Source organism: Humulus lupulus, chromosome 4, assembly GCF_963169125.1.
Source record: "Humulus lupulus chromosome 4, drHumLupu1.1, whole genome shotgun sequence".
NCBI lineage: Eukaryota > Viridiplantae > Streptophyta > Magnoliopsida > Rosales > Cannabaceae > Humulus > Humulus lupulus.
This window is the reverse complement of record NC_084796.1, coordinates 167,776,424-167,801,353: the sequence shown is the minus strand read 5'-3', so window position 1 is coordinate 167,801,353 and position 24,930 is coordinate 167,776,424. Positions and strand designations below refer to the sequence as shown.

The 24,930-nt window shown below is 39.5% G+C and overlaps 1 protein-coding gene across 1 annotated transcript; it reads right to left on the bottom strand.

Moving 5' to 3' along the window:
* Positions 1-237: 237 nt before the first annotated feature.
* Positions 238-558, bottom strand: LOC133832656 (uncharacterized). Its single transcript, XM_062262966.1, has one exon. It carries the CDS (start codon positions 556-558, stop codon positions 238-240), a length of 321 nt encoding a protein of 106 aa, XP_062118950.1.
* Between the last annotated feature and the right edge of the window lie 24,372 nt (positions 559-24,930).

Below are 24,930 nucleotides of genomic sequence, written 5' to 3'. Positions count from 1 at the left end.
CGACCTGCTGATCGCACTATTCCCTCCTCTTGTTGGTACCTCTCGAGCGTCAGGGGGATGCCTACATTGGTCGGTGGGTCCCTGGGAATTATTATGTCACGGGGTGCCCTTGAATGCAGAGCCGGACTCGGCACGCCTTTTGTTAGCAGAAGGACGTTGTCCCCTGTTTGGAGGATTCGGTTCCTCAGCAGTTTGGCGTCTAGGGCTTCGGGGAGGTTGCCCAGCCCTATTCTGCCTTTAATGCTGAGGATTATCTTGACCAACACGAGGAGGTGGCTGCTGCTCAGGATCTTGAAATGGAATATCTTGTTGAGCAGCAGGAGGCTGCTCCGGCCTTAGAGGACTTGTCGGTTGAGGTGGATGACTTGAGTTTGGGCCTTGTTGTGGTGGTACACTTGGTGGCTGATCCAGTTGAGAAGTTGGCGTAGGTTGTCTTCGGGCCAAATGAATGGCTGCTTCCAGGGCGACAGTGGCATCTCTTTGTCGGCGGTCCATGTTAGCCTGCCGCTCATTCAACTCTTGCCGTTGACGGTCAATTTCTCTTTGTTGCAACGCCATCGTCTCAACCACATTTTACTGATTAGCCTTCAGATTAGCCTTCAGATTGGATAACCACAATCAGTGTTGTCCTCAAGGTCTCATAATCCATTTCCTCCTCTTCAAAATCCAACTGTGGTTCATCTTCTACCACATTTTGTGGAGGAGGCTCGGTGGATGCAGCACCAGAATTTTGTCCCGTCTTTCTGGATGTTTTCGCCATTTGATTTTATTGGAAGTCTTTAGTTCAGCTCTCAATGAAAGCACCAAAATGTTGATTCTCAATTTGGTCAACGACACGGAGTCAGATAAACGATATAAAGTAAGATGAAAATGAGAAGAACTCCAAACAAAAAGATAAATAATACAAAAGATTTATAGTGGTTCGGCCCCAATAGAATGGTAACAATCTACGTCCACTTAGTATTCTTATTGATGTAATATTCCAAGAATAGTGATCAATGAGCTAGGGTTCATGAGTTTCACTAAATCTCATATAAATACAATTGTGATGGATAACAACACTCTTTTTCTCTCTTAGAATCTCTCAGCTCAGGCGTTCTCAAGCCAAATGTTGGAAAATAAAAAAGTCCCCTCTCTTGAGCCTTTTGATTCTTATGTATAGGCTCAAGGAGGTTTTCATGGGCCAATGGGCCTTAATTACACTTAATGCATGCGTATCTAAATAATAATGAAAATGACCATTAATACGTAATTACAAGATTGCATATTTGAAGGAAATAACTGAGTATATGCGATCAGGCTGGTCGCCCATAATTATGATACTTGATAAGCCAATGATCTCTTGGTTGAGGGTTGAGGAGGATATGCTCACTTAAAACTGCCATGTGTTTCCCATGTGTAGATCAATCCAGCTACGTCATCAGGTAGTTTGTTTTTGGGTAAACAGAGCCAAATTACGAAAATTTCCCTTCTGATAAGAAATGGGTCTACATGCATATTTAATACACCTAAACATGCATATTAAGTCATATTATGATATAACTCACATAATCATATAATGATACACACATATATATATCATATAAACACATGATTTTCCATAGTTTGCCATCCTGGCCCCCTAATTAAGGCCCTAAGCCTTATTAGGTAATTTGGGACTTTACAGTCTTGTTTTAACTAGCAAGTATTTGACCTATCCTATCGACGACACTTACTTGTGTTGGTTATCTTATCGTTGTACTTATATGAATAGGTTTTTGTAAGCATGCATCATGTTTATTTTTTTATTTCATTATACGAATACTATGTACGACAGTGCCGGAGGTAAGGCCAATCTATAGGCCACCTGACCGATCCTTTCCAGAATCTCAAACAGCCCCACAAATCTAGGGCTCAACTTTCCTTTCTTCCTAAATCTACTCACCCCTTTCCATGGTGAAACTCTAAGGAAGACATAGTCTCCCACTTGGAACTCCACGTTCTTGCGTTTCAGATCAGCATAACTTTTCTGCCTTCTTTGAGATGTGAGCATCCGAGCTCTAATCTTCTCAACAATGTTATTGGTCCTCTGAATTTCCTCAGGACCCAAGTATTTCCTTTCTCCTATCTCATCCCAATGAATGGGTGATCAACATTTCCTACCGTACAACATCTCATAAGGAGCCACCCCAATGGTTGACTAATAGTTGTTATTGTAGGAAAACTCTATCAAAGGAAAATACTTACTCTAGGGCTCTTCAAAGTCCAGCACACATGCTCGCAACATGTCCTCTAATATTTGTATCGTTCTCTTAGAATGTCCGTTTGTTTGAGGATGATAAGCGGTACTGAATTTCAGTTGCGTACCCATAGCCTTCTGCAAACTTCCCCAAAACTTGGAAGTAAATGTGGGGTCTCGATCTGACACAATCGACTTCGGAGCCCCATGAAGGCGCACTGTCTCTCTTACATAGAGATCTGCGTACTGGTCAACAATATAAGTTATCTTCACTGGTAAGAAGTGAGCTTATTTGGTGTATCGATCCATGATAACCCACACCGAAACATGTTGACTCATGGTCTTGGGTAACCCCACCATGAAATCCAATGTGATGTCCTCCCATTTCCACTCTTGGATGTCCAGACGCTGTAATAGCCTTGCTGGTCTCTGATGCTTAGCCTTGACCTGTTGACTTGTCAAGCACTTTGTCACATATTTTGTCACATCCCCTTTCATCCCAGGCCACCAATATAGCAATCTCACATCCTGATACATCTTCGTGGTGTATGGATGCAAAGATTATGGGTTGTATGAGATTCATCCAAAATCTCCCATCTGATAACTGTGTCCATCGAAACACAGATCTGACCTTTGTATCTCAGCAAGCCCATATCTGACACGGTATGGTCCTTAGCCACTACAGCTAGGACGTCCCCTCTAATCCTTGTCAACTTTGGATCACCCAACTGATCTTCCTTTAACCTCTCCAACAATGTAGACGTAGCGTAATGTTGGCCAACTGGCCCACCAATAACTCTATTCCAACTCTGGTCATATCCTCTGCCAACTCCCTGGATATCTGTCTCGCACTGTATAACTTCCCCGGATCCTTCCATCGTAAGGAATCTGCAACCACGTTGGCCTTTCCTAGGTGATACATGATTTCACAGTCATAATCCTTCACCAATTCCAGCCAACGCCTCTGTCTCATGTTCAGGTCTTACTATGTGAAAAAGTACTTCATGCTTTTGTGGTCAGTGTATATCTCACACTTCTCCCCATAAAGGTAATGCCTCCATAACTTTAATGCAAAGACCACTGCTACCTACTCTAGATCATGATTAGGGTATCTCTGTTCATACTCTTTCAATTGACGTGATGCATAGGAAATCCCCTTCCTCGACTGCATAAGAACACAACCCAAACCCTATCTTGAGGCATCACAGTACACTAGAAACTTCTCTTGATCCGTTGGAAGACTTAAAACCAAAGCTGTGATCAATCACCACTTCAACTCCATGAAGCTGTTCTCATACTTATCTGACTAAACTTTTGATTCTTGCGTGTCAGTTCTCTCAATGAGGTAGAAATCCTTGAGAACCCTTCCACAAAATGCATGTAATAGCCTGCTAATCCAAGGAAACTCCTGATCTCTGAAACGTTCCTTGGCCTTGGCCGATCTTTGACTGCCTCAATCTTTGCTAGGTCTACCTTGATCCCATCCCTACTGACAATATGACCAAGGAAAGTTACCTAAGGTGACCAGAAGTCACATTTCTTGAACTTCGCAAATAGTCTATACTCATGCTCTGACTCTAACTGAGAATAAACCAGAATATCATTGATGAAGATGATCACAAACTGATCTAGATCACCTTGTTCATCAGATCCATAAAAGCAGCTGGGGCATTAGTCAACAAAAATGACATGAATAAAAACTTATAATGCCCATACCTAGTATGAAAAGTAGTCTTTGGTATATCTCCCTCCTTAATCCTCAGCTGGTGATAATAAAATCGAAGATCTATCTTTGAGAATACCGTCTTACCCTGCAACTGATCAAACATGTCATCTATCCTTCGCAGAGGATACTTGTTCTTAATTGTTAACTTATTCAGTTCCCTGTAGTCAATGCACATCCTCAGAAAACCATCATTCTTTTTCACAAACAAGACTGGTGCACCCCATGGTGAGAAACTAGGATGTAATAAAACCCAAGTTAAATAGCTCCTGCAATTGTACCTTTCGTTTTTTTAACTCTACTGGGGCCATTCTGTACAGTGCCCTAGACACTGGCTTTGTCCTTGGTGCCAGTTCAGTAACAAACTATATCTCTCTGTGTGGTGGCAACCTTGGCAAATCCTTTGGAAACATATCCAAAAACTCATAGAATAATCTAGTCTCCTTTGGTCCCACTGGCATGACCTGAGTGGTATCTACCACACTGGCTAAGAATCATATGCAACCACCTAGCAATAGATCTCTAACCCTTAATACAAATATCATAGGTAGACGGGGTCCATGCACAGTGCCAACTAAAACAAAGGGATCTTCTCCCTCAGGCTCAAAGGTTACCATCTTCCTCCTGCAGTCTATGGTTGCCCCATACTTCACTGACCAGTTCATAACTAGTATCATGTCGAAGTCAGTCATAACCAACTCCACCAAATCAACTGATAACTCCTAGCCCTCCACTGTCACTGACAATGATCTGGCCCATCTCCTGGATACTACTAACTCCCAAGTGGGCAATAAGGTCTTGAACCCCATATCATAAGAATCACATGATCAACACAATCTATCAATAATTATACTAGCAACAAAAGAATGTTTAGCACAAGAATCAATCAAAATAGTATAAGGGGTTCTAGCACTAAAAAGCTGACCTGTGACTACTGAGGGAAAAGCCTCAGCTTCTACCTATGTCAGTGTGAACACTCGAGCTGGGGTCGAGCTGTCCACCTTTCTTGGTTCTTCCTTTCTTTCCTTTGGGCAATCTCTCTTTAAGTGTCCCACTATCCCACATAAAAAGAAGTCCTTTGCTTGACACTCTCCTATATGGCGCCTCCTACATATGGTCACTCTGGAAAAGTCCTGCAGCCCTCATTGCCGCCCGGTTGGCCTATCTAAATTCCACGTGGTCTCTTGTCAAGGCCTAGAGCTGGAAAGGCATCAGGAGCCTTCCTTTTATGATCACTGGGCTCCCGCCTCTACCTGAACTCATAAATAGAGGTCCTGCCTTCCTAGTGTCTCTCCTGGCTGCGTTCTCGCACCAGATTTTGTTCTCTGCGCTCTCAATTGTGAGTGCCTTCTCAACAACTTATGAGTAAGTAGTCAGTCCTAGAACAGTAGTGATACAAACATCCAGGGCTATCATAGGTTATAGCCCCTATAGAAACCTCTCCCTTCTGGTCACATCAGTGGGCACTAGTTCTCCGACAAAATTTTCCAATCTGTCAAACTTCAAGGCATAATCGGTCAAGGACGTGTTGCCCTAAAGTAACCTGCTGAACTCTTCAGCTTTCGCAGCCCTATTGGCATCATTGTAATACTTTTCATTAAACAGAGTCCTAAACTCTTCCCATTCTAGGGTATTAACATTTCTGGTCTGGGATATCACCTCTCACTAGACTCGGGCATCCTCCCGAAACATGTATGTGGCACAAGCCACCTTGTCATTACCAACCACCTTCATAAAATCCAATATGGTGGTAACCATGCTCATCCAGTGTTCGGCCTTAGCCGGAGTTGCACTGCCCTCAAAGACTACAGGGTGCTCCTGAAACTTTCATAAAGAGGTTCCCATCTGTTCTTAGCCTCTAGTGGTTGTTCAACTGTTGGAACCATCACAGGTGGTGCCTCTGGTGAAATGTTCCTTGTAGGAACCTGTTGTTGTCTAAGGAGGGATATCTCTTCTTCTTGCCTCAATACCCTTGCTTGCTTATCAACAAGCACTTGATGCTTGTTTTCAAGAGCTGGCAGAGGGGTTTGACCCTGATTGTCATTCTGACCCTGTCTATCATTCTGGCCCTGATCTTCCTGGCTAGCTGATGACTCTATTTTCCTTGGAAGCATACTTCTAAGCTTATACCTTGCTTGAATAATCAATTTGGCCAGTTAGGTAGTTATAACTAAACCTCTTGTCGCCTGATGGTCCAAGACCAAACAAACACACAGATGCAATGCTAATCAGCATGCAAACACATACTATATTTTAGTAATAACTAAACCTCTTGCTGCCTGACGATCCAAGACAAAAAAAAAAAAATACAGATGCAATGCTGAAAAGCATGCCAACACATATTATAATCAATTATAGTGCTAATAAGCACTTCATGATATTCGTCAAAAACTAGCGATACTAATAAGCATTTTCTGGCACTCGCAAACAATTAACAATGTTAATAAACATTTTCTGGCATACAAGTATATATGACAGCGCTAATGAGCATGTCCTGACCTACATATCCATATAACAATGCTAATGAGCATTTCCTTTGCATTAAAAAGAAATATCAGTGCCAATAAGTACATCCTTTTAAATCATGCAGTAGTCAAGGGCTAAGCCTTGTCAAAATATCTCATGCTACCTAATAAGGCAGGGAGATAAGGCATTTATATCCTATTTAACCAGTTAAACACATAACCACATAAATAGTTACCAAAACCTGAGTCGAGCTTGTTTTTAGTGGTGAGTGTACATGCCCAGCCTATTTTTAGAAACCCCTAACCTTGGCACACGCTGATACAAAGTTGTAACGCCCTAGTTAGCCAAGACCGTTACATTGTTTATTTTAAATGTGCTAAACTCGCTAATCGAGTCATTTGGCCATAATCGTGTAATTAAATGTGATTAATGGTTTAGGGTTAGAAATTTTGATCAAAAGGAATATATATTTTGTTAAAATGGTAAGTTGTACATGGGATCCCATAATAAATGTTTACAATGTTGTTTATAGTTTCAAAAGGGTAATTACAACCCAAAAGTTACAACCAGCCGACCTAAGCGGCAAAAATAGGGTTTAACCCTAGTCCCTTTGAGAAACCTCGGCCGTGGTGGTCGAGCAGCCGCATATGTACACGTTGCCATCGAAGCTCTCCAACTCATGGCTGGTCCAACTTCCCTTTCCCCTTACCTGCACCACATAGCACCCGTGAGCCAAGGCTCAACAAGAAAACTTAAACATGCTCATAAGCAGTTAATATCATGTTACAAAATCACAATAAGCATGCCTAGCAATAATAACCTTACTCATGCATGCATACCATTCATATAAATGACTGCAATTTCATATGGAGTCAGCTGCTCTAATTAAATGATTAACTAAATCACATCGGGGCCCGTTGCCCAAAATACATGATTAATAAATCATACTGGGACTCAACACCCTAGGATATGGGTCTAATAAGTCACCCCAGGGTCCATTGCCCTATCCTCTATATAACCAGCCTTGGAGCTGGCCCAGCATACCTGGCGCTTAATTTTCCACGACCATTGGGTCGGACAAGCGTATGATGCGCTCCTGATTAGGTCTAACCATATCGACTAGTGCTCAACGCTCTATTGCCGCCCTTAACTTATAAGTCAATGCTTTTTGACCAACGCTATTGTCATTCTTTACTCATAAGTCAATGCTTTTTGACCAGCGCTCAACGCTATTTCCGTCCTTGACTCATAAGTCAATGCTTTTTGACTAGCGCTCAACGCTATTGCTGTTCTTGACTCTTAAGTCAAGCCTTTCTCAATTAGATAATGAAGACAAGCATTCATTATATACCAAATATTAAGATACAGAGCATTCAACATGCTTAATCAATCAATCATAGGCATAATCATCATCATGCACATTTACAGGGGCCAAAGACCTAATCAAATCTATATTCAACATTCGGGCCACACCCTAATTATGTACATCATGTATTGGGTACAGTTTTCTTACCTCAGGTCTGAGTGTACTATAAAATAAGAACGACCCTCGAGCACGATTGTGATACCGAGCCCCTAGCTATAACCTAGTCACAACCAAGTATAGAATCCCGTCAATAACGAGCTAAAGGCTTTCGAATCGAGTCCTAGCCTCCGAGATGTCGAATCCTGTTAAACTAGGTAATAGAATCGATCCTGAGTCCTTAGGTTTGAGTTTCCACACTCAAAACCTCCTCAAGCCCCAAAAACCCCTTAAGCACTGCGGCCCCAAACATTTGAGCCGCGGCCTGCCCTAAGTCAGAGAGGCTCTCCTTTTTCTTGGACACAGGCCGCGGGGCGACGCTTCTTTAGGGAAACCGCCTAGACTTCTGGGTTCATGAGGGCTGTGATGCCCCAAGAATAGGACCGCACCACGACCTTGCGAACTCAGTTTTCTTAGATCTGAATCCTCCCAAAACACACCCCAAAATCGTACCAAACCCACAATTGAATCTCAAAACATCCCTAGAATGTTCTAGGTAACAAAAGCTGCTTTTTAATTGAATCATAAACTCACCGAACCATAAAATCCAAATCAAAACTGAAGAAACTTAAGGAAACAAAAACTCATAAATTCAAAGCTTAAATTACCTATGATTAAGTTGTTTTCCAGCTAAATCCTCCAGCTATAAAGATTCTAATCTTCCCTAGAATCGTTATGACTCTAACCTTGTTTGAATCAGAGCCCTAAAACTCGAGTTTCCTTGGAAAACACTTAGAGTGTAAAGTGAGAGAATGAGAGAGAGAACGAGAGTGTTTGAAAGTGATTTATATTTTTGCAAGGGTACTTAAAGCTCAAGTAACCTTAAGCAAATCCCAAGGCTAGGGGTACCAAAAACATCCCCGAGGGTAAAATAGTTAAAAACCCCAGAATTCCCTCCCGATCTCACTAACTCCAAATATGTCATCAAATATTTATTCCAATTACCCAATATCTTGGTAATGTACTAAATACCCAAAATACCCATTGTCTCACCCCGAGTGAAGTATTGGTCCCGTTGTGAATTTCCTGCTAACTTGCTCCATAGGATCTCCTTGTGTTGAGTAACCCAAATATATCCACATAATAATGTGGTCCCACACATATATCACATAAATGCTAAATATACCCATAACGGGCCAAATTACGAAAATTGCCCTTCTGATAAGAAACAGGCCCACATGCATATTTAATACACCTAAACATGCACATTAAGTCATATTATAATATAACTCACATAATCATATAGTGATATACATATATATCACATAAATTGATAATTTTCCATAGTTTGCCATCCTAGCCCCCTAATCAAGGCCCTAAGCCTTATTAGGTAATTTGGGACGTTACAGTGTTGTTTTAAATAGCAAGTATTTGACCTATCCTATCGACGACACTTACTTGTGTTGGTTATCTTATCGTTGCACTTATGTGAATAGGTTTTTGTAAGCATGCATTATATTTATTTTTTATTTCATTGTACGAATACTATGATTTATGGTGTTTGAGTGTATGGTTGTATTTATTATTTTTCTTTTGTTTAATTATAGTAATACAATGACTGGAGGAAACTCTCGTATGCCCATTTTTGCTAATGAAAAATTAACTGGTAATATTAAAAGTGGAAAAGTAACAAGAATCTATTGCCAATGATTGAGCACACAACTCAGAAGCCAAGCATTAACAAAGCCAAGGGCAAATAAATTGCCCACTCCAACTACAATGGTAATTGTTCCCACTGCCATATAGATGGGTATAGCGAGAGAAACTGTAAAAGGAACCTCAAGGAGTTGAAGAACAATAAGGAAAGTAAATTTGATTTACTTGATACTGAGGCCTGCTTAGTGGAAAATATTTGTTATACCTGGATAGTTGATTCAGGAGCTACTAATCGTGTTTGTTCTGATTCGCAAATGCTTAGCTCTTCGAGAGATCTCCAAGAATGGGAGTTCACACTGAGAGTGGGGACAATGTCTTTTGGTTCAGCCAAAGTACTGAGAGAAGCGATAATTTATTTTACTGAAAATAAATTTTTATCTCTAAAAGACATCTATTTTATTCCTGTTTTAAAATGAATTTAATTTTTGTTTCAAAATGTTTAGAACAATGCACTTCTATTTCTTTTAATAATAATACTATTATTATTTCAAGAAATGGTTCACATGTTTGTAATAGAAATCTAGAGGAAGGTCTATATGTGATAAGATCTGAAATGTCTTCAATACCCAATATTGAAATGTTCAAATCTAAAGAACCAAAGCCAAAACGACAAAAAATACCTCAAAACAATATGTTTTTTTGGCACCTAAGACTATGTCATATTAACTTAGATAGGAATCAAAGCCTAGTTAAGGACAGGCCTCTAAGTGAGTTAAAGGTCAGAACTCTACCGGTTTGCGAATCTTGTTAAGAAGGAAAAATGACCAAAAGACATTTCTCCTCTAAAGGTGTTAGAGCCAAAGAAACTCTCAAGTTTATTCACACATACATTTGTGGTCCAATTAATGTACAAGTTCGAGGTGGTTGTGAGTATTATGTTACCATCATTGATGACTATTGAAGATACAGTTACATATACTTGATGTAAAGGAGATCAGAAACTTTGAAAAGTTCAAAAAATTCTAAGCCGAAGCTGAAAACCAGTTAGGCAAAACCCTTAAAGTGCTACGATCAGATCGAGGCAGGGAATACATTGACAAGGAATTCAAAGATTTCTTGATAGAGTATGAAATTGTTTTGCAACTTACTACACCAGGTACTCCACAACAAAACAGTGTTGCCGAAAGGAGGAATATGACTTTGGGGACATGATAAGATCAATGTTCAGCTACTCATCAATGCCCTTATCATTTTGGGGATATTCCTTACAAATAGCTGCATACATCTTAAACCTAGTATCATCTAAGTCTGTAGCTAAGACACCCTCAGAATTATGGACAGGTCACAAACCTAGTCTAAGGCATGCACGTATATGGGGATGTACAACACATGTGCTAAAAGCTAAGACCAGGAAATTGGAACCTAGATCTGAAGTATGTTTATTTGTTGGATACTGTTGACGGTGAAATCTTGTCAATGATATAAGGTTAGAAAACTAAGACTGTATTGCCAAAGGTATCTAAGAAGAAGATGGAGAAAACTCGAAAGAGTAAATATGCAGAACTACAATGGAGTCGAAATTGTATATTACTTAACAGCCTTAGGATACAATCAATTTTCCAACCCCCTTTCTGGAGGGGTGATGATCTATTTATAATGGAGCTCTAATGGCCCTTCATACATTGTAGTCCTTGGGGACAAGATTGTACATAGGTACATTGTCAGGGTAGTGACACAGGTTGTGGTGGGGCATAAGGTCATGGTGTCGGCCTGATGCCTAGTGAGAGGCATGCATGTAGTGCTTCCACTCTCTGTACAAATCCGTACCTCCACTACTTGTGTCATACAAATGTCATGGTCATGCTTCTGTCATCCTCATGGTGGTACGTCCTGCACCCGTACACATACGGGTGCTTTGTACTTGATGGTTATGCATGTGAGGCATGCATGGGTGTGTCACCCTCGGGTGCATGGCGAGGCATGCATGGGTGCGAGACCCTCGAGTACATGGCGAGGGATGCATGGGTGCGTGACCGTCGGGTGCATGGCGAGGCATGCATGGGTGCGAGACCCTCGGGAGCATGGCGAGGCATGCATGGGTGCGTGACCCTCAGGTGCATGGCGAGGCATGCATAGGTGCGAGACCCAGGGGTGCATGGCGAGGCATGCATGGGTGTGAGACCCTTGGGTGCATGGCGAGGCATGCATGGGTGCGAGACCCTCGTGAGCATGGTGAGGCATGGATGGGTGTGTGACCCTCGGGTGAGTGAGGCTCTGCGTGGCATGGAGTGCCTCGCTGTGCGAGGCTTGGTGAGGCTGGCCGGAGCAAGGTGCGCCTCGCTATGCGAGGCTGGGTGAGGCAAGGTGCGCCTCGCAGTGCGAGGCTGGGCGAGGCTGGCCGAGGCATGGTGCGAGGCACCCTTCTAGGCATGAGGCCCATCTGAGGCGCGAATCGCCCTGATGGCGCGAGGCCATTAGCCTAGGGAAATGTTCACCTATAATTTCCATACTTCCATCGAGGAAAGCTCTAAGGGAAATTACTCCATATTCCCAAGAACCACAGGTCCAAGCCCAATAGCATGAATACTCGACCTTTAGCCATGTGGTCTAACTAGGGACCGAAGATTTTTTCCTTGGTCAATTTTTTGCATTCACACTTGCCCCCCAGTCTATTAGGAAGTCTTCAGGCTTCCTGGTAGACTCATAGTAATGCTACACTCACTTTTCTCTGGTGGTACTGCTGGGTGATTCGTGTCCGTTGGTTCACTTTGATTACTTGTAAGGATATGTTGACCCCTTGGGTTCTTGCTATCCTTTTATGTATTTTAGCGTGCGCTTATTATTTTTTTGCGAGAAGCGTCCTTCTCGTCATTAGGCATAGTACTATTTTTGCAAGCGTTTTCTTTGAGACCCTTTTTGCAAGCGTCTTCATGGAGACCCTTTTTTGGCAAGCGCCTTCTTTGAGACCCTTTTTGCAAGTGTCTACTTTGAGACCCTTTTTGCGAGCGTCTACGCTGAGACCTTTTTTGCAAGCGTCTACTTTGAGACCCTTTTTGCAAGCGTCTACATTGAGACCCTTTTACGATTTTTGAGGTGATCTCCCCTCGTGTCGGGACTTTTATAGCTAGATGGTCCTCGTCCAATTTTAAACTTGGTCAGCGACCCCTCTAGCATGACGTCCCCTTCTATATGGACTCTCCAGACGTATCGGTAGTAGGGCAACTAGAGGAAGGTTCGCTTTCTTCAACTTGCGAATCCTTACGGCCCTCTTCCACCCGTATGTACTTCTGTGCTCTTTCGAAGAAATCATCTAAATTTGAAACTTCTCTCTTGAGCATGCTACCCCATAACTTTCTTCCTGGACGAACTCCAGCTGTAATAGCCATCTTGAGCTCTGCTTTGGTTAGACTCCCCACCTTTGTTGCTTCCATATTGAACCTATGGATATAGTTCTTCAGACTTTCATTTTCGCCTTACTTTATGTTACTGAGGCTGGTAATTAGCATAACATAATCACAGACCGCATGGTGCTGCTAAAGAAATTTTCCAGAGAATTGCTGCCATGATTTGATTGTTTCTGGCCTTAACCTTTTGAACCACTTGTATGCAACACCTTTAAGTGTAACAACAAAGAAATGCCATTTTGCTCTGCTGTTGACCCCTCTTAACCTCATCAAGTTATTGAAGTAGTCTAAGTGATACTTTGGGTTCGTAGTACCCTCGTATGGAGTCATGTGAGGCTCTCTAAGGTTGGCAGGGATTTGCTCAGCTTGGATATCCCTTGTGAAGGGCGAATCGCGGTCAAATTCTTTATCATCTCGGTGCCCCCCAGGTGGGGTGATAATCTTGCCACGAGGGTGCTGCATTTTGATGTCTAGTTCCCTCCTCTTTTTGCATAAGGAGACTTGCGAGTTTTCAGGCTGATCCCTTGCCTTGGTTGTGTTCCTCGGGGGAGCCGCGGGGGGTGTGTTTGTTACTTCAGACCTCTTCCCATGTAGCTCTTCTCTTAGGCCAGGGAGCGCCTCTTTTGAGGTGACCTCTGCTTCGTTCTTACGACCATCGTCTTCCCTCCACCTTTGCTCCTGGGGGCATTTCGTCGGCCTAGGTCCCTCATGGTACTTTGTCTGGGGAGTTATACTGCTGGAGAGTTGGGCTCTCCCATCATCTGCAGGTACAGTATTTTCCCCTTTTTCATGCTCCTTCTCTTTACGCTTAGGAAGGGGTATGCTTGACTTTCCTTGCAGGAGGTCGTTTAAGACTTCCTGGATGTTCTCTATCGTGGTTTCTAGCCTTCGAGTCTTTTTATGCAACTTGCGAAACTCATCCTTGTAGAAGCGAGTCCTTGAGCCGGAACTTACCAAGTGTACTCGGGGACTCTTGCCTGGCCTGTGCGTCGAGGGACCCGGGTCTTGGTAGCCTGAGCATGGTGCCACTGAGGACCGGGGATGTGGGCACACTGACGGCTTTGAGTAACCTCCGTCGGGCTGGACAGCCGGGGACGATGCTTCTTCCTCCTCCCCTAGGGGAGGACATTCCCCCGGCCTATCTCCATGCCCAGACAGAGGAGGGTCTTTCCTGGAGGCCCTCATTCATTCTCCATTTAGGTGAACCTCAACATCTTGTAGTTGCCACAAACATTGTGAACGCCTTGGCATCTCTCTTTTCTGGAAGTGATGAAAGAACGTCGGCTTGATGCTTGTTCTTCCCACAGACGGCGCCAAACTGTTGATGGTGAAATGTCGTCAACGATATAAGGTTAGAAAACTAAGACTGTATTGCCAAAGGTATCTTAGAAGAAGATGGAGAAAACTCGAAAGAGTAAATGTGCAGAACTACAATGGAGTCGAAATTGTATATTACTTAACAGCCTTAGCATACAATCAATTTTCCAACCCCCTTTCTGGAGGGGTGATGATCTATTTATACTGGAGCTCTAATGGCCCCTCATACATTGTGGTCCCTGGGGACAAGATTGTACATAGGTACATTTTCAGGGTAGTGACATAGGTTGTGGTGGGGCATAAGGTCATGGTGTCGGCCTGATGCCTAGTCAGAGGTATGCATGTAGTGCTTCCACTCTCTGTACAAATCCGTACCTCCACTACTTGTGTCATACAGATGTCATGGTCATGCTTCTGTCATCCTCATGGTCATACGTCCTGCACCCGTACACATACGAGTGCTTTGTACCTGATGGTTATGCATACGAGGCATTCATGGGTGTGTGACCCTCGGGTGCATGGCGAGGCATGCATGGGTGCGAGACCCTCGGGTGCATGGTGAGGGATGCATGGGTGCGTGACCCTCGGGTGCAAGGCGAGGCATGCATGGGTGCGAGACCCTCGGGTGCATGGCGAGGCATGCATGGGTGTGAGACCCTCGGGTGCATGGCAAGGCATGCATGGGTGCGAGGCCCTCGGGTGCATGGCGAGGAATGCATGGGTGCGAGACCCTCGGGTGCATGGCGAGGCAAGCATGGGTGCGAGACCCTCGGGAGCATGGCAAGGCATGCATGGGTGCGTGACCCTCGGGTGCGCGAAGCTCCACATGGCATGGAGCGCCTCACTGTGTGAGGCTGGGTGAGGCCTGGAGTGCCTCGCTGTGCGAGGTTGGCTGAGGAAAGGAGCACCTCACTATGCGAGGTTGGGCGAGGTTGGCCGAGGCAAGGTGCGCCTCGCTGTGTAAGGCTAGGCGAGGCTGGCTGAGGTAGGGAGCGCCTCGCTGTGCGAGGCTGGCTGAGGTAGGGAGTGCCTCGCTGTGCGAGGCTGGCCGAGGCATGGCGAGGCAAGGTGCGCCTCGCTGTGCGAGGCTGGGCAAGGCTTAGAGTGTCTCGTTGTGCGAGGCATCCTTCTAGGCATGAGGCCCATCTGAGGCGCGAATCGCCCTGATGGCGCGAGACCATTAGTCTAGGGAAATGTTCACCTATAATTTCCATACTTCCATCGAGGAAAGCTCTAAGGGAAATTACTCCACATTCCCAAGACCCACAGGTCCAAGCCCAAAAGCATGAATACCCGACCTTTAGCCATGTGGTCTAACTAGGGACCGAAGATTTTTTCCTTGGTCAATTTTTTGCATTCACAGATACCCCAAAGGCACTAGAGGAGGTTACTTCTATAGTTCGACAGAAAAGAAAATATTTGTATCGACTACTTTTCTGGAAGAAGACTATATGAGGGACTTCAAACCTCAAAGAAATGTTGTACTTGAGGAGTTACTTGGTGATAAGATCATACCATAATAGATTTTAGAAGTTGAAACAGAACAGACCACATTTCTAAACCAGGATACTATAGTAGTCTATCATAGTGGGTAGGTTGTAAGACAACCCGTTCGTTACACTAGATTTGGAGAAGCACAAGTTGCAATGTCTGATGACAATGTTGATGACCCGTTGACTTTTGGTTAAGCCATGAATGATCTTGATAAGGAAAAATGGCTTGAAGCTATGAAACTCGAGATAGAGTTGATGTACTCCAACTTAGTCTGGGAACTTGTAGATACACCACATGATATAAAACCCATTGGGTGCAAATGGATATACAAAAGAAAGAGAGGAATTAATGGGAAAGTAGAGACTTTCAAAGCAAGCCTAGTAGCTAAAGGCTACGCATATAAAGAAGGTGTAGATTATGAAGAAACATTTTCACCTATGGCCACGCCAAAATCAATCTGGATCCTCTTATCCATTGCTAATCATTTTGACTATGAGATTTGGCAAATGGACATCAAAAAGAATTTTTTGAATGGCCACCTTGATGAAAGTATCTTTATGGTACAACCAAAGGGTTTCATAGAACATGGCAAAGAGCAAAAAGTTTGTAAACTACAAAGGTCCATTTATGGACATAAGCAAGTGTCGAGATCATGGAACATAAGATTTGACCAAGCTGTTAAAATTTATGGTTTTGATCAAAATTTTGATAAGTGATCGTGAAAGTATGATACGTAAGTATACGTAATCGAGTCAAGTAAAATATATAGTAAATAAAGTATCGTTCCCACAAGGACTATCAACCAATTACCAATAAATGCTTTTAAATTTCTATTTGGCTGTCGAAAATAGAGTGATTTTTAAACCAAGACTAAAAATTGAAATAAGCTTTGCAATAATAAATATTGATTCAATAATTAAAAACCTAGGGTGTTAACTTCATCAACTTTTCATTCTATTAATTTTATTAATCAGTTCTAAATTTCTCTCTTCCTATTCTAATAGCAGGTTAACATAAATCGATTCCTATTCTTTTTCAAGATGTAAGATCTCAACCTATATGCAGGATTTCTACATCTCTGTAATAAACTTAAACATATATCCGACATTAAGCATAGAAACCTTATTACTACACAAGCCATACAGGTACTTTCATCCAACATGTAACCTATGTCTATATAACAATAGCATATTCAATTATCATCTTTCAAATTTTGAATCAAAATCATAAATCAAGCAAATATTGATCAGGTATTCACTAGCATTAAGCAAACATTATATAGATTAGAATAAAGAAGAAGAATAAATAGAACATAATAATAAGATTAAATATAAATCCAAGTGACTACATTAAACCCTAGGTAGAATTGTTTAGTTCATATCAGACATGACTAAAACAACAAAATAATTATTCCTAAACATAAAATTCAAAGACTTGAAGAAGAAATAAAAAATATGAAAGTGTAGAAAAACTAGTCTCATAATCAAATTTAGTCTCTAAACTCGTAATGAAAATTTTACCTAACCCTAATTAAACCCTAAAGTAGGAATTTATACCAAAAAAAACACGATTTCCTCTTTTTTTCATAGGCAGGCCGTGACTTGGCCTTTCCTAGGTCGCGACTTGTGTCTTTTTAAAGCTCTTCAAAATATGGTTAGCCCTCCAAGCGCCGCGACCCTCTAAACCTAGGTCGCGACTCACCTCTCCATGGACCTCCTAGGTTTGCCTTTGACTTCCACTAGTGCCGCGACTCTCTTTCTATTTTTTTTCTTCAGATTTTAACCTTTTGACGTCCTTGTTTCATCAAAAACTTATTATTATTCATCCTTAGCACCAATTTAAGTCAAACAACCACCAAAAGCACCATTTTCCCACCATTTCCTCTTCTTTTAGCATTTAACTCACGATTCAACACACCGACCCACAATAAAGACAAACAAAAGCATAATCTTGCACAAAACAAACATAAAGACTCAAGATTACCACAAAAACACATTATAAAACGACACTAAAATGGAGTTATCAATAAGCCTTGTGCCTACAAGCAAAACGACAAGGACAAAGTGGTCTTTCTAGTTTTGTATGTAGATGATATATTACTCATTGTGAATGATGTGAATGAATTATCCGACATAAAAGTCTAGCTAGCCAACCAGTTCCAAATGAAAGATTTGGGAGAAGCAAGCTACATTCTCGGGATACGAATAATTCATGACCGAAAGAAGAGGCTGTTGGCACTGTCTTAAGTATCTTATATAGATAAAATACTTGCAAAGTATGTGATGGAGAACTCCAAGAAGGGAAACCTCCTATCTTGTCATGTTGCTAACCTCTCCAAGAACCAATGTTCTAAGACACCCCAAGAGGAAGAGGAAATGAGATGGATACCCTATGCCTCCACAGTAGGAACTTAATGTATGCAATGTTATGTATCAGACTCGACATTTGCCACGCTGTGGGTATAGTTAGTAGGTACTAGTCATATCAAGGATTCGATCACTGGACAATAGTCAAACACATTCTCAAGAATCTTAGGAGAACGAGTGACTATATGCTAGTATATTTCAGAGAGAATTTGATTCCAATCGCATATACAGATTTTGACTTCAAATCTCACAAAGATTCCCGAAAATCTATGCCAAGAAATGTTTTCACACTTGGGGATGGAGCAATTATATGGAGGGGTAAAAGCAAGCTTGCATTGTTGACTCTACCATGGAAGCAAAATATGTTGCTGCAAGTGAAGTAGCTAAGGAGGCTGTATGGCTTAGGAAAATTTTGGGTGATCTGGAAATTGTTCCAGTTATGGATAAACCAATTGTACTCTACTGTGACAACATCAGAGCGGTTTCCAATTGAAGAGAAAAACTCTACAACAATTTTCACTTTTAATGACTCTTTATAATGACTTACACCAATGGTGTAAGACATTAAAAGTATTCAAGGATATTATAAGTCTAAGGATGTAAGTCATTAAGAGTTCTTGTTTATGAATAAGTGGGTAAGTAATTAAAAATGGTGGGAGACGTTAATTATAATAAATTAAAAAATTCATAATAAAATAATTAATTTATAAAATATCAGATTTTGGGAGGCGTCTAACGTCTCCCCTAAATATATAACCTGTTCCTTCTTCTTCCCTGAGCCACACGAACTAGAGGAACTCACGACATATTTTCTCTAAAAGCTGGTGCGGTTTTGGGCGAATTCATTATGATTTTGGCAGATTGTGGGCTCTAAAAACTCATTTCAGGTATGTTTTTAAGATTAAATGAATGTATAATAGTTCGGATAATATTTTTTGTTTATTTTCTTTAATTATTAGTGGGTTAATATTGAGATTTTAGGATTTTTTTTATGTTGTGGTTTTGGGCGAATCTTGGCTCAGTAAAGTTGAGTTCAAGCATATTTGAGGTAAGATTTCAAGATTAAAACAATGGATTATAGTTAGAATGAAAGAAAAATCATTTTTGTGTATTTTTTTTTATATGATTTGTGGGTTTATTAGAAATATTTGTTTAAAGTATGAAAAATAATTTTATTGTAGAGATTAGAGATACCACATTGTTTACTTTTAAGATGATAACACATTATTTACTATTTAATCCAAAAATTATACATTTTCTAAATTAATTTTTAGGTTGATTAAGTATATATATATATGTGTCTAAAATAAGGAAAATAATTTAATTTTAATTTGTCATATTAGATTGCATGTATATAGATATAAGTAATTCAAGTATATATGTTTATGATTTTTTTTGTTTATATTATTATTTAATTCAAAAATTATATATATTTGGATATATATTTTAAATATTTTATTAACATTCAAGTAGGTTGATTATATATAGTGATATATTTTTTTTTATTTGTTTAGTAATCTTTTATTTATTAATTAACTTAATTTTGTAGGTTGTTATTTTAACTAGTGAGATTTTTGCCTCAAAATTTATATTTCAAGCACATATTTGAGGTTTTTAAGTTTCTAAAATTGCAATAATAAGTTATTGTTAATCTAATTGTTTAGTGATATTTTTTTAGTAATATTTTATTTATTAATTAATTTAATTTTGTAGGTTGTGTATTTATTAGCAAAGTGCATTGCAAAGTGAAGTAAATTTGGTAGATACGACTATTAATTGCAAGAAGTACATACATTATCTTATTTCTTGTTTTAGTACTATTAAAATTTTGTTAGAGAAGTTTGAATATCTTAAATATTCATCCACAGTGAAGTAGGTTTTGAGATTAAAATTGCGTGTTGCGGTGATAACAGAAGGTTGAGAATTGTATGTTTTGGAAAATTTGTTTGTGTGCTGTGGAGCTATAAGGAAGAAACTTATTGTGTGTTATTTGAATTGTTTGACTTGTTGTTCACAGATGGTTAGATCACTCTTATAGGGGAAATGCTGCCTGATTTTGTCTAGAATTATGTATTCTATTATTATATTTGAATTGTGTTGTGCTTATTTGATTGAATTTGATTATATTGACAGATGGTTAGGTTACTAATATAGGAGAAATGCTGCCCAATTTTTTGGATGATCGGTCGTATGCTTATTTAGTTTTTTTGTTTTTGTTTTTTTTTCATAGAGATTGAAGAAGATATAGATAGAAAATGGATGTTAGTGAATAGGTTATCCGTGGAATATAAAAATGGGGTCGATTTGTTCTTAAGATTTTGTTCGGAAAATGTGAAAGACCTAAAATTTACTTCTTGCCCATGTGTTAAGTGTGGAAATGTAAGGAAAATGGATCTTAGTAAGATCAAACAACACTTATTTTTCAATGGAATCTACAAAAGTTACACGGTTTGGTATATGCATGGGGAGAGAATTGATGTCGGTGCTACTCCACCAAGTAGACCCAATAAAGTTAGGAGGAATATAGTAGAGGAGAACTAGGTTCTAGTAGATGATATGATTGATGACACACATTATAGATCCGGAGTAGACCCAAATAAGTTTGAGACACTACTTAGTGATGTTGAGAAGCCGATTTACCTTGGTTGTAAATTTTTTTACAAAGTTATCCATGCTTCTTAGGTTGTACAATTTGAAAGCTAAACATGGTTGGAGTGATAAAGGGCTGACTGATCTATGTTTTTTGTATGATTTGTTTCCGGAGTGTAATGAAATGTCAACTTCATTTTATGAAGCAAAGAGAACATTATGCTCATGAGGCATGCAATATGAAAAAAATCATACATGTCCTATTGATTGCATATTATATCAGAATGACTTTGCAGATGCAAAAATGTGTCCTACTTGTGGTGAGTCATGATGGAAAAAAATGGTGAGGATTTCAAGGAAGGAGTACCCACGAAGGTCTTGTGGTACCTTCCTCCTATTACTCGTTTCATTCAGTTGTTCAGAAATGGTGAACATACTAAAAATTTATCGTGGCATGCTAATGAGAGAAAAAATGATGGTAAATTAAGGCATCCAGCTAACACCCTAGCTTGGAAGAGGGTTGGTTTGAAGTGGCCTTGTTTCAGAAATGAATCTCTAATATTCGTCTAGGACTTTCGATTGACGAGATTAATCCACACACTTTATCTTAGTAGTAGGTATAGTTGTTGGCCTGTTATACTTGCCATTTACAATCTACCCCCATGGTTGTGCATGAAGAGAAAGTTTACCTAGTTGATATCGGGACATAAACAACATGGTAATGACATTGACATATATGTGTTGCCTCTTATCAATGATTTGAAAACTTTGTGGGATGAAGGGGTTAAGGTTTATGATGCATGCATGCAAGAAGAATTTAATCTTAGAGTTGTATTGTAGTGGACTATCAATGACTTTCCTACTTATGGAAATTTATCTAGGTTTCATGTGAAATGATATAAGGCTTGTCCCGTTTGTAAAGAAAAATCATGTTTTGAATAGTTAAAACACTCTAAAAAAGTATGTTATATGGGCCATAGGAAGTTCTTGATTAGTATGCATAAATACCAAACTTGGAAAAATGCATTCAATGGTGAACAAGAGTTTGAGGAGGCTCCCCAACCTTTAAATGGGAGCGAAGTACTTGAGAAGGTGTCTAAGATCATGTTCAAGTTAGGGAAGCCTAAAGTTTGTACACCTACAAAGCGGAAGGGTTGTGAGAAGACTAAGGTTGTGGAAGAGCCCAAAAGTTGTTATAAAAATAAATCAATTTTTTTTCGAGCTTGAATATTGGCAATTCTTACTAGTACACCATAATTTAGATGTTATGCACATAGAGAAAAATGTAGGTGATAGTTTAATTGGAACTTTGTTGAATATTCCTGGGAAAACTAAGGACAGAATTAAGGCTAGAAAAGACTTGGCTGCAATGGGTATACGTGAATGATTAACTCCGAAAATAGATAAGAGACGAACATACTTGCCTCATGCTGCTTAAACCCTCACTAAAGAAGAAAGAAAGGATGTTTGTTCCTGTTTATTTAATGTAAAAATTCCAGATGGCTATTCATCAAATATAAGGTCATTGATGGACATGAAAAGTTGTACTCTGAGTGGTATGAAATCTCATGATTGCCATATTCTAATGCAACATTTGCTACCAGTGGAAAATTGATTTGTCTTACCTCAAAAACTTCAATAGAAAATCACAAGGTTATGTTTGTTTTCCAAGTCATTGTATTGTAAGGTGATTGATCCTATGAAGTTACTAAAGTTAGATGATGAAATTGTTGAGGTCTCGTGTGAGCTGGAGAAATAATTCCCACACTCCTTTTTTGATAAAATGATTCATCTTACAATTCACTTGGTTAAAGAATTGAGATTTTGTGTGTTGGAGTTTTATGCCCTAATTAAAACCCAAATTCTTTGTAATCCCATTTTATTATCAATAAATGAATAGAAATTAATTTTTGACTTGGTCAATCACTTTGCTCACAAGTTTTATTTTCATGATTATTTGTTTAATATAAACTTCTATTAAATCCCGAGCATATAACTAATCGTATCTATAATGACGTAATCACAGTGGAATATAAATATGATTATATGTTCAAGCATAAGTTAGTCCTAAGATTAGTCAATGATTTACACTGACTTGCCAATCTACGATATGATCTACTTACACATAGCGGTGTTATGTTCTTTCCAGAACATTAGCAACGTAGATAAGATCAGATGTATTTGTTACATCGGACTGGACCAATATTGGCAGTTGATAGGATAAGTAAACATACCGTTCTCTTCTAGTCATATCATATAGTTGACCATAGGTCAATTCAATCTCAATTCTGAGTAATTAGTATTCTAACTAATTGTATTATTTGAGTTCTTTGACTTGTCCGTTACCAGCTTAGCCTATGGACTAGCCCATACTTACATCTTGGAAACTCGGTAGTATAATTGAGTGGGAGTGTTAATCATAGATATGAACATCTATAGCTTCTAATGAAGAAGTAAAACTGTAACGACCCGCCTAATTCTAAGACCTCGGACCATTAAAAACTACTAAACATAACTACTATTTTGGAATACATATATGCTTAAAATAATAGATCTTTATTAAAATCCAAAATATTGTACTGAATACAAAATATGGTATGGGATCCCAATGTAAAAAAAAGAACATAATCATAAACTTTAATTATTTAAAAACTAAGTGCAGAAATACACAAGAACATAAATTAAAAGACTTGAAACAACGTCATCCTCGATCTTCCAGCAGTCCATTCAATCAGTCCATCCCCAATACACATGCCAAGCTACCACGAATCCATCCCGCCTTCCAAGTTTATTTTCCTACACCATCTAAAATAAAAGGAATGAGCCTAATGCCCAAGAAGAAAAATCTACTAAAAACATATATCATAAATCATAAAACTATATCATAAAACATATACTATAAAAATATGACGTAAAAACGTATATCATATAGGACTACAATATTAATGGCCATTAACTCATTACCGTAGCATGTGATAAAACCATCTCAGTCCTCAGTCTACAAATCAAGGTAGGTTAGATCACAAAGTAGTATATGATAACCCATCTAGGTCCTCAGTCTACTAATCGAGGTAGGGTAAATCATAACTCTACACCACGATAATGATAAAAATCTTGGGGTTTGCTATCTAAGCAACTATAAGCCCCAAGCGACTATAACATAAAACATATATTCATATACATATATAACATATCAACATAACATAACATATCACATAAACATATCATAACACATATAATCTAACCTATTTTCCTTACCAAAAACCATGATATTGGAGACAAGAACGGGATTGGAACACTCCTAAAACCAATAGTAAAAACAATGAGTTTCTAAAAAAATAGATGGAAAAAGAGAACTAAAGCATTAAGATAGAAACTTACCGAAAAACCTTAAGTTTTAAGGAACTTAAACACCTAACCAAAAGCCATAATAATGAGTTACGATCTGAAAGAAAAATGGAAGAAAATAAAAGAACTATGATGGATTAAACCTGAGGATAAGAATACCTTGGATGATCTAGAGCTTCGATCTACACCTCAAATTCCAAAATGTCACTCTATCTTACTTCCCAAGTGTTTATAAAGCTTAGATTGAAAAGCTTTTAAATCACAAACCCTAGTTTTTTCTCTCTATAGTAAACTTAGCAGCTTGGAGTCTCTAAAGAATGCTTGAATAATGAATGAAATGGCTGAGTACTAGGTTCTATTTATAGAGTTCAAGGAGTGAAACTAAGCCCTTTTCAAATGAATATAAATTGAATATATTTGAATTTTTGGTTCAACAAATGTGAGAACTTGGTCAAAAATGTTCAAGAGCAAGTCCAAGTGGTTGGGGGCTGTTTCTAGCTCGGATTCCATGAAGTTTCAAAAACCAACCCAAGGGCCGATATATCGCCCTACCCTAGGAGATTTATCACCTAAGCCTATGCCCTGAGCCTTCATGGTTTTGTTTGTACGAAGTCGACGTGTTTTCTGTATCTTCAGTAGGTGACATATCGGCCCCTATAGCTACGATATATCGACATACGTAGATATTTTAAACACGTTTTTGCACACTTTCAGCATATTTGAAGTTTGTTAAAACAACTTTGACTAAGTAAAACCTGATCCTAACAGCTGCTGGAAGTAACTACAACTTCTAGATTCATCCATTATTAATTAATTCAACAAAAATCCTTAAATTCTTAAATAAACATGCTTGTGACAAGAGTCGTACTCTTATTAATTCTATCTAA

Bases quoted from the DNA above. Each gene is read 5' to 3' on its own strand.
- LOC133832656 (XM_062262966.1), bottom strand. From the start codon at position 558: ATGGCGTTGCAACAAAGAGAAATTGACCGTCAACGGCAAGAGTTGAAT.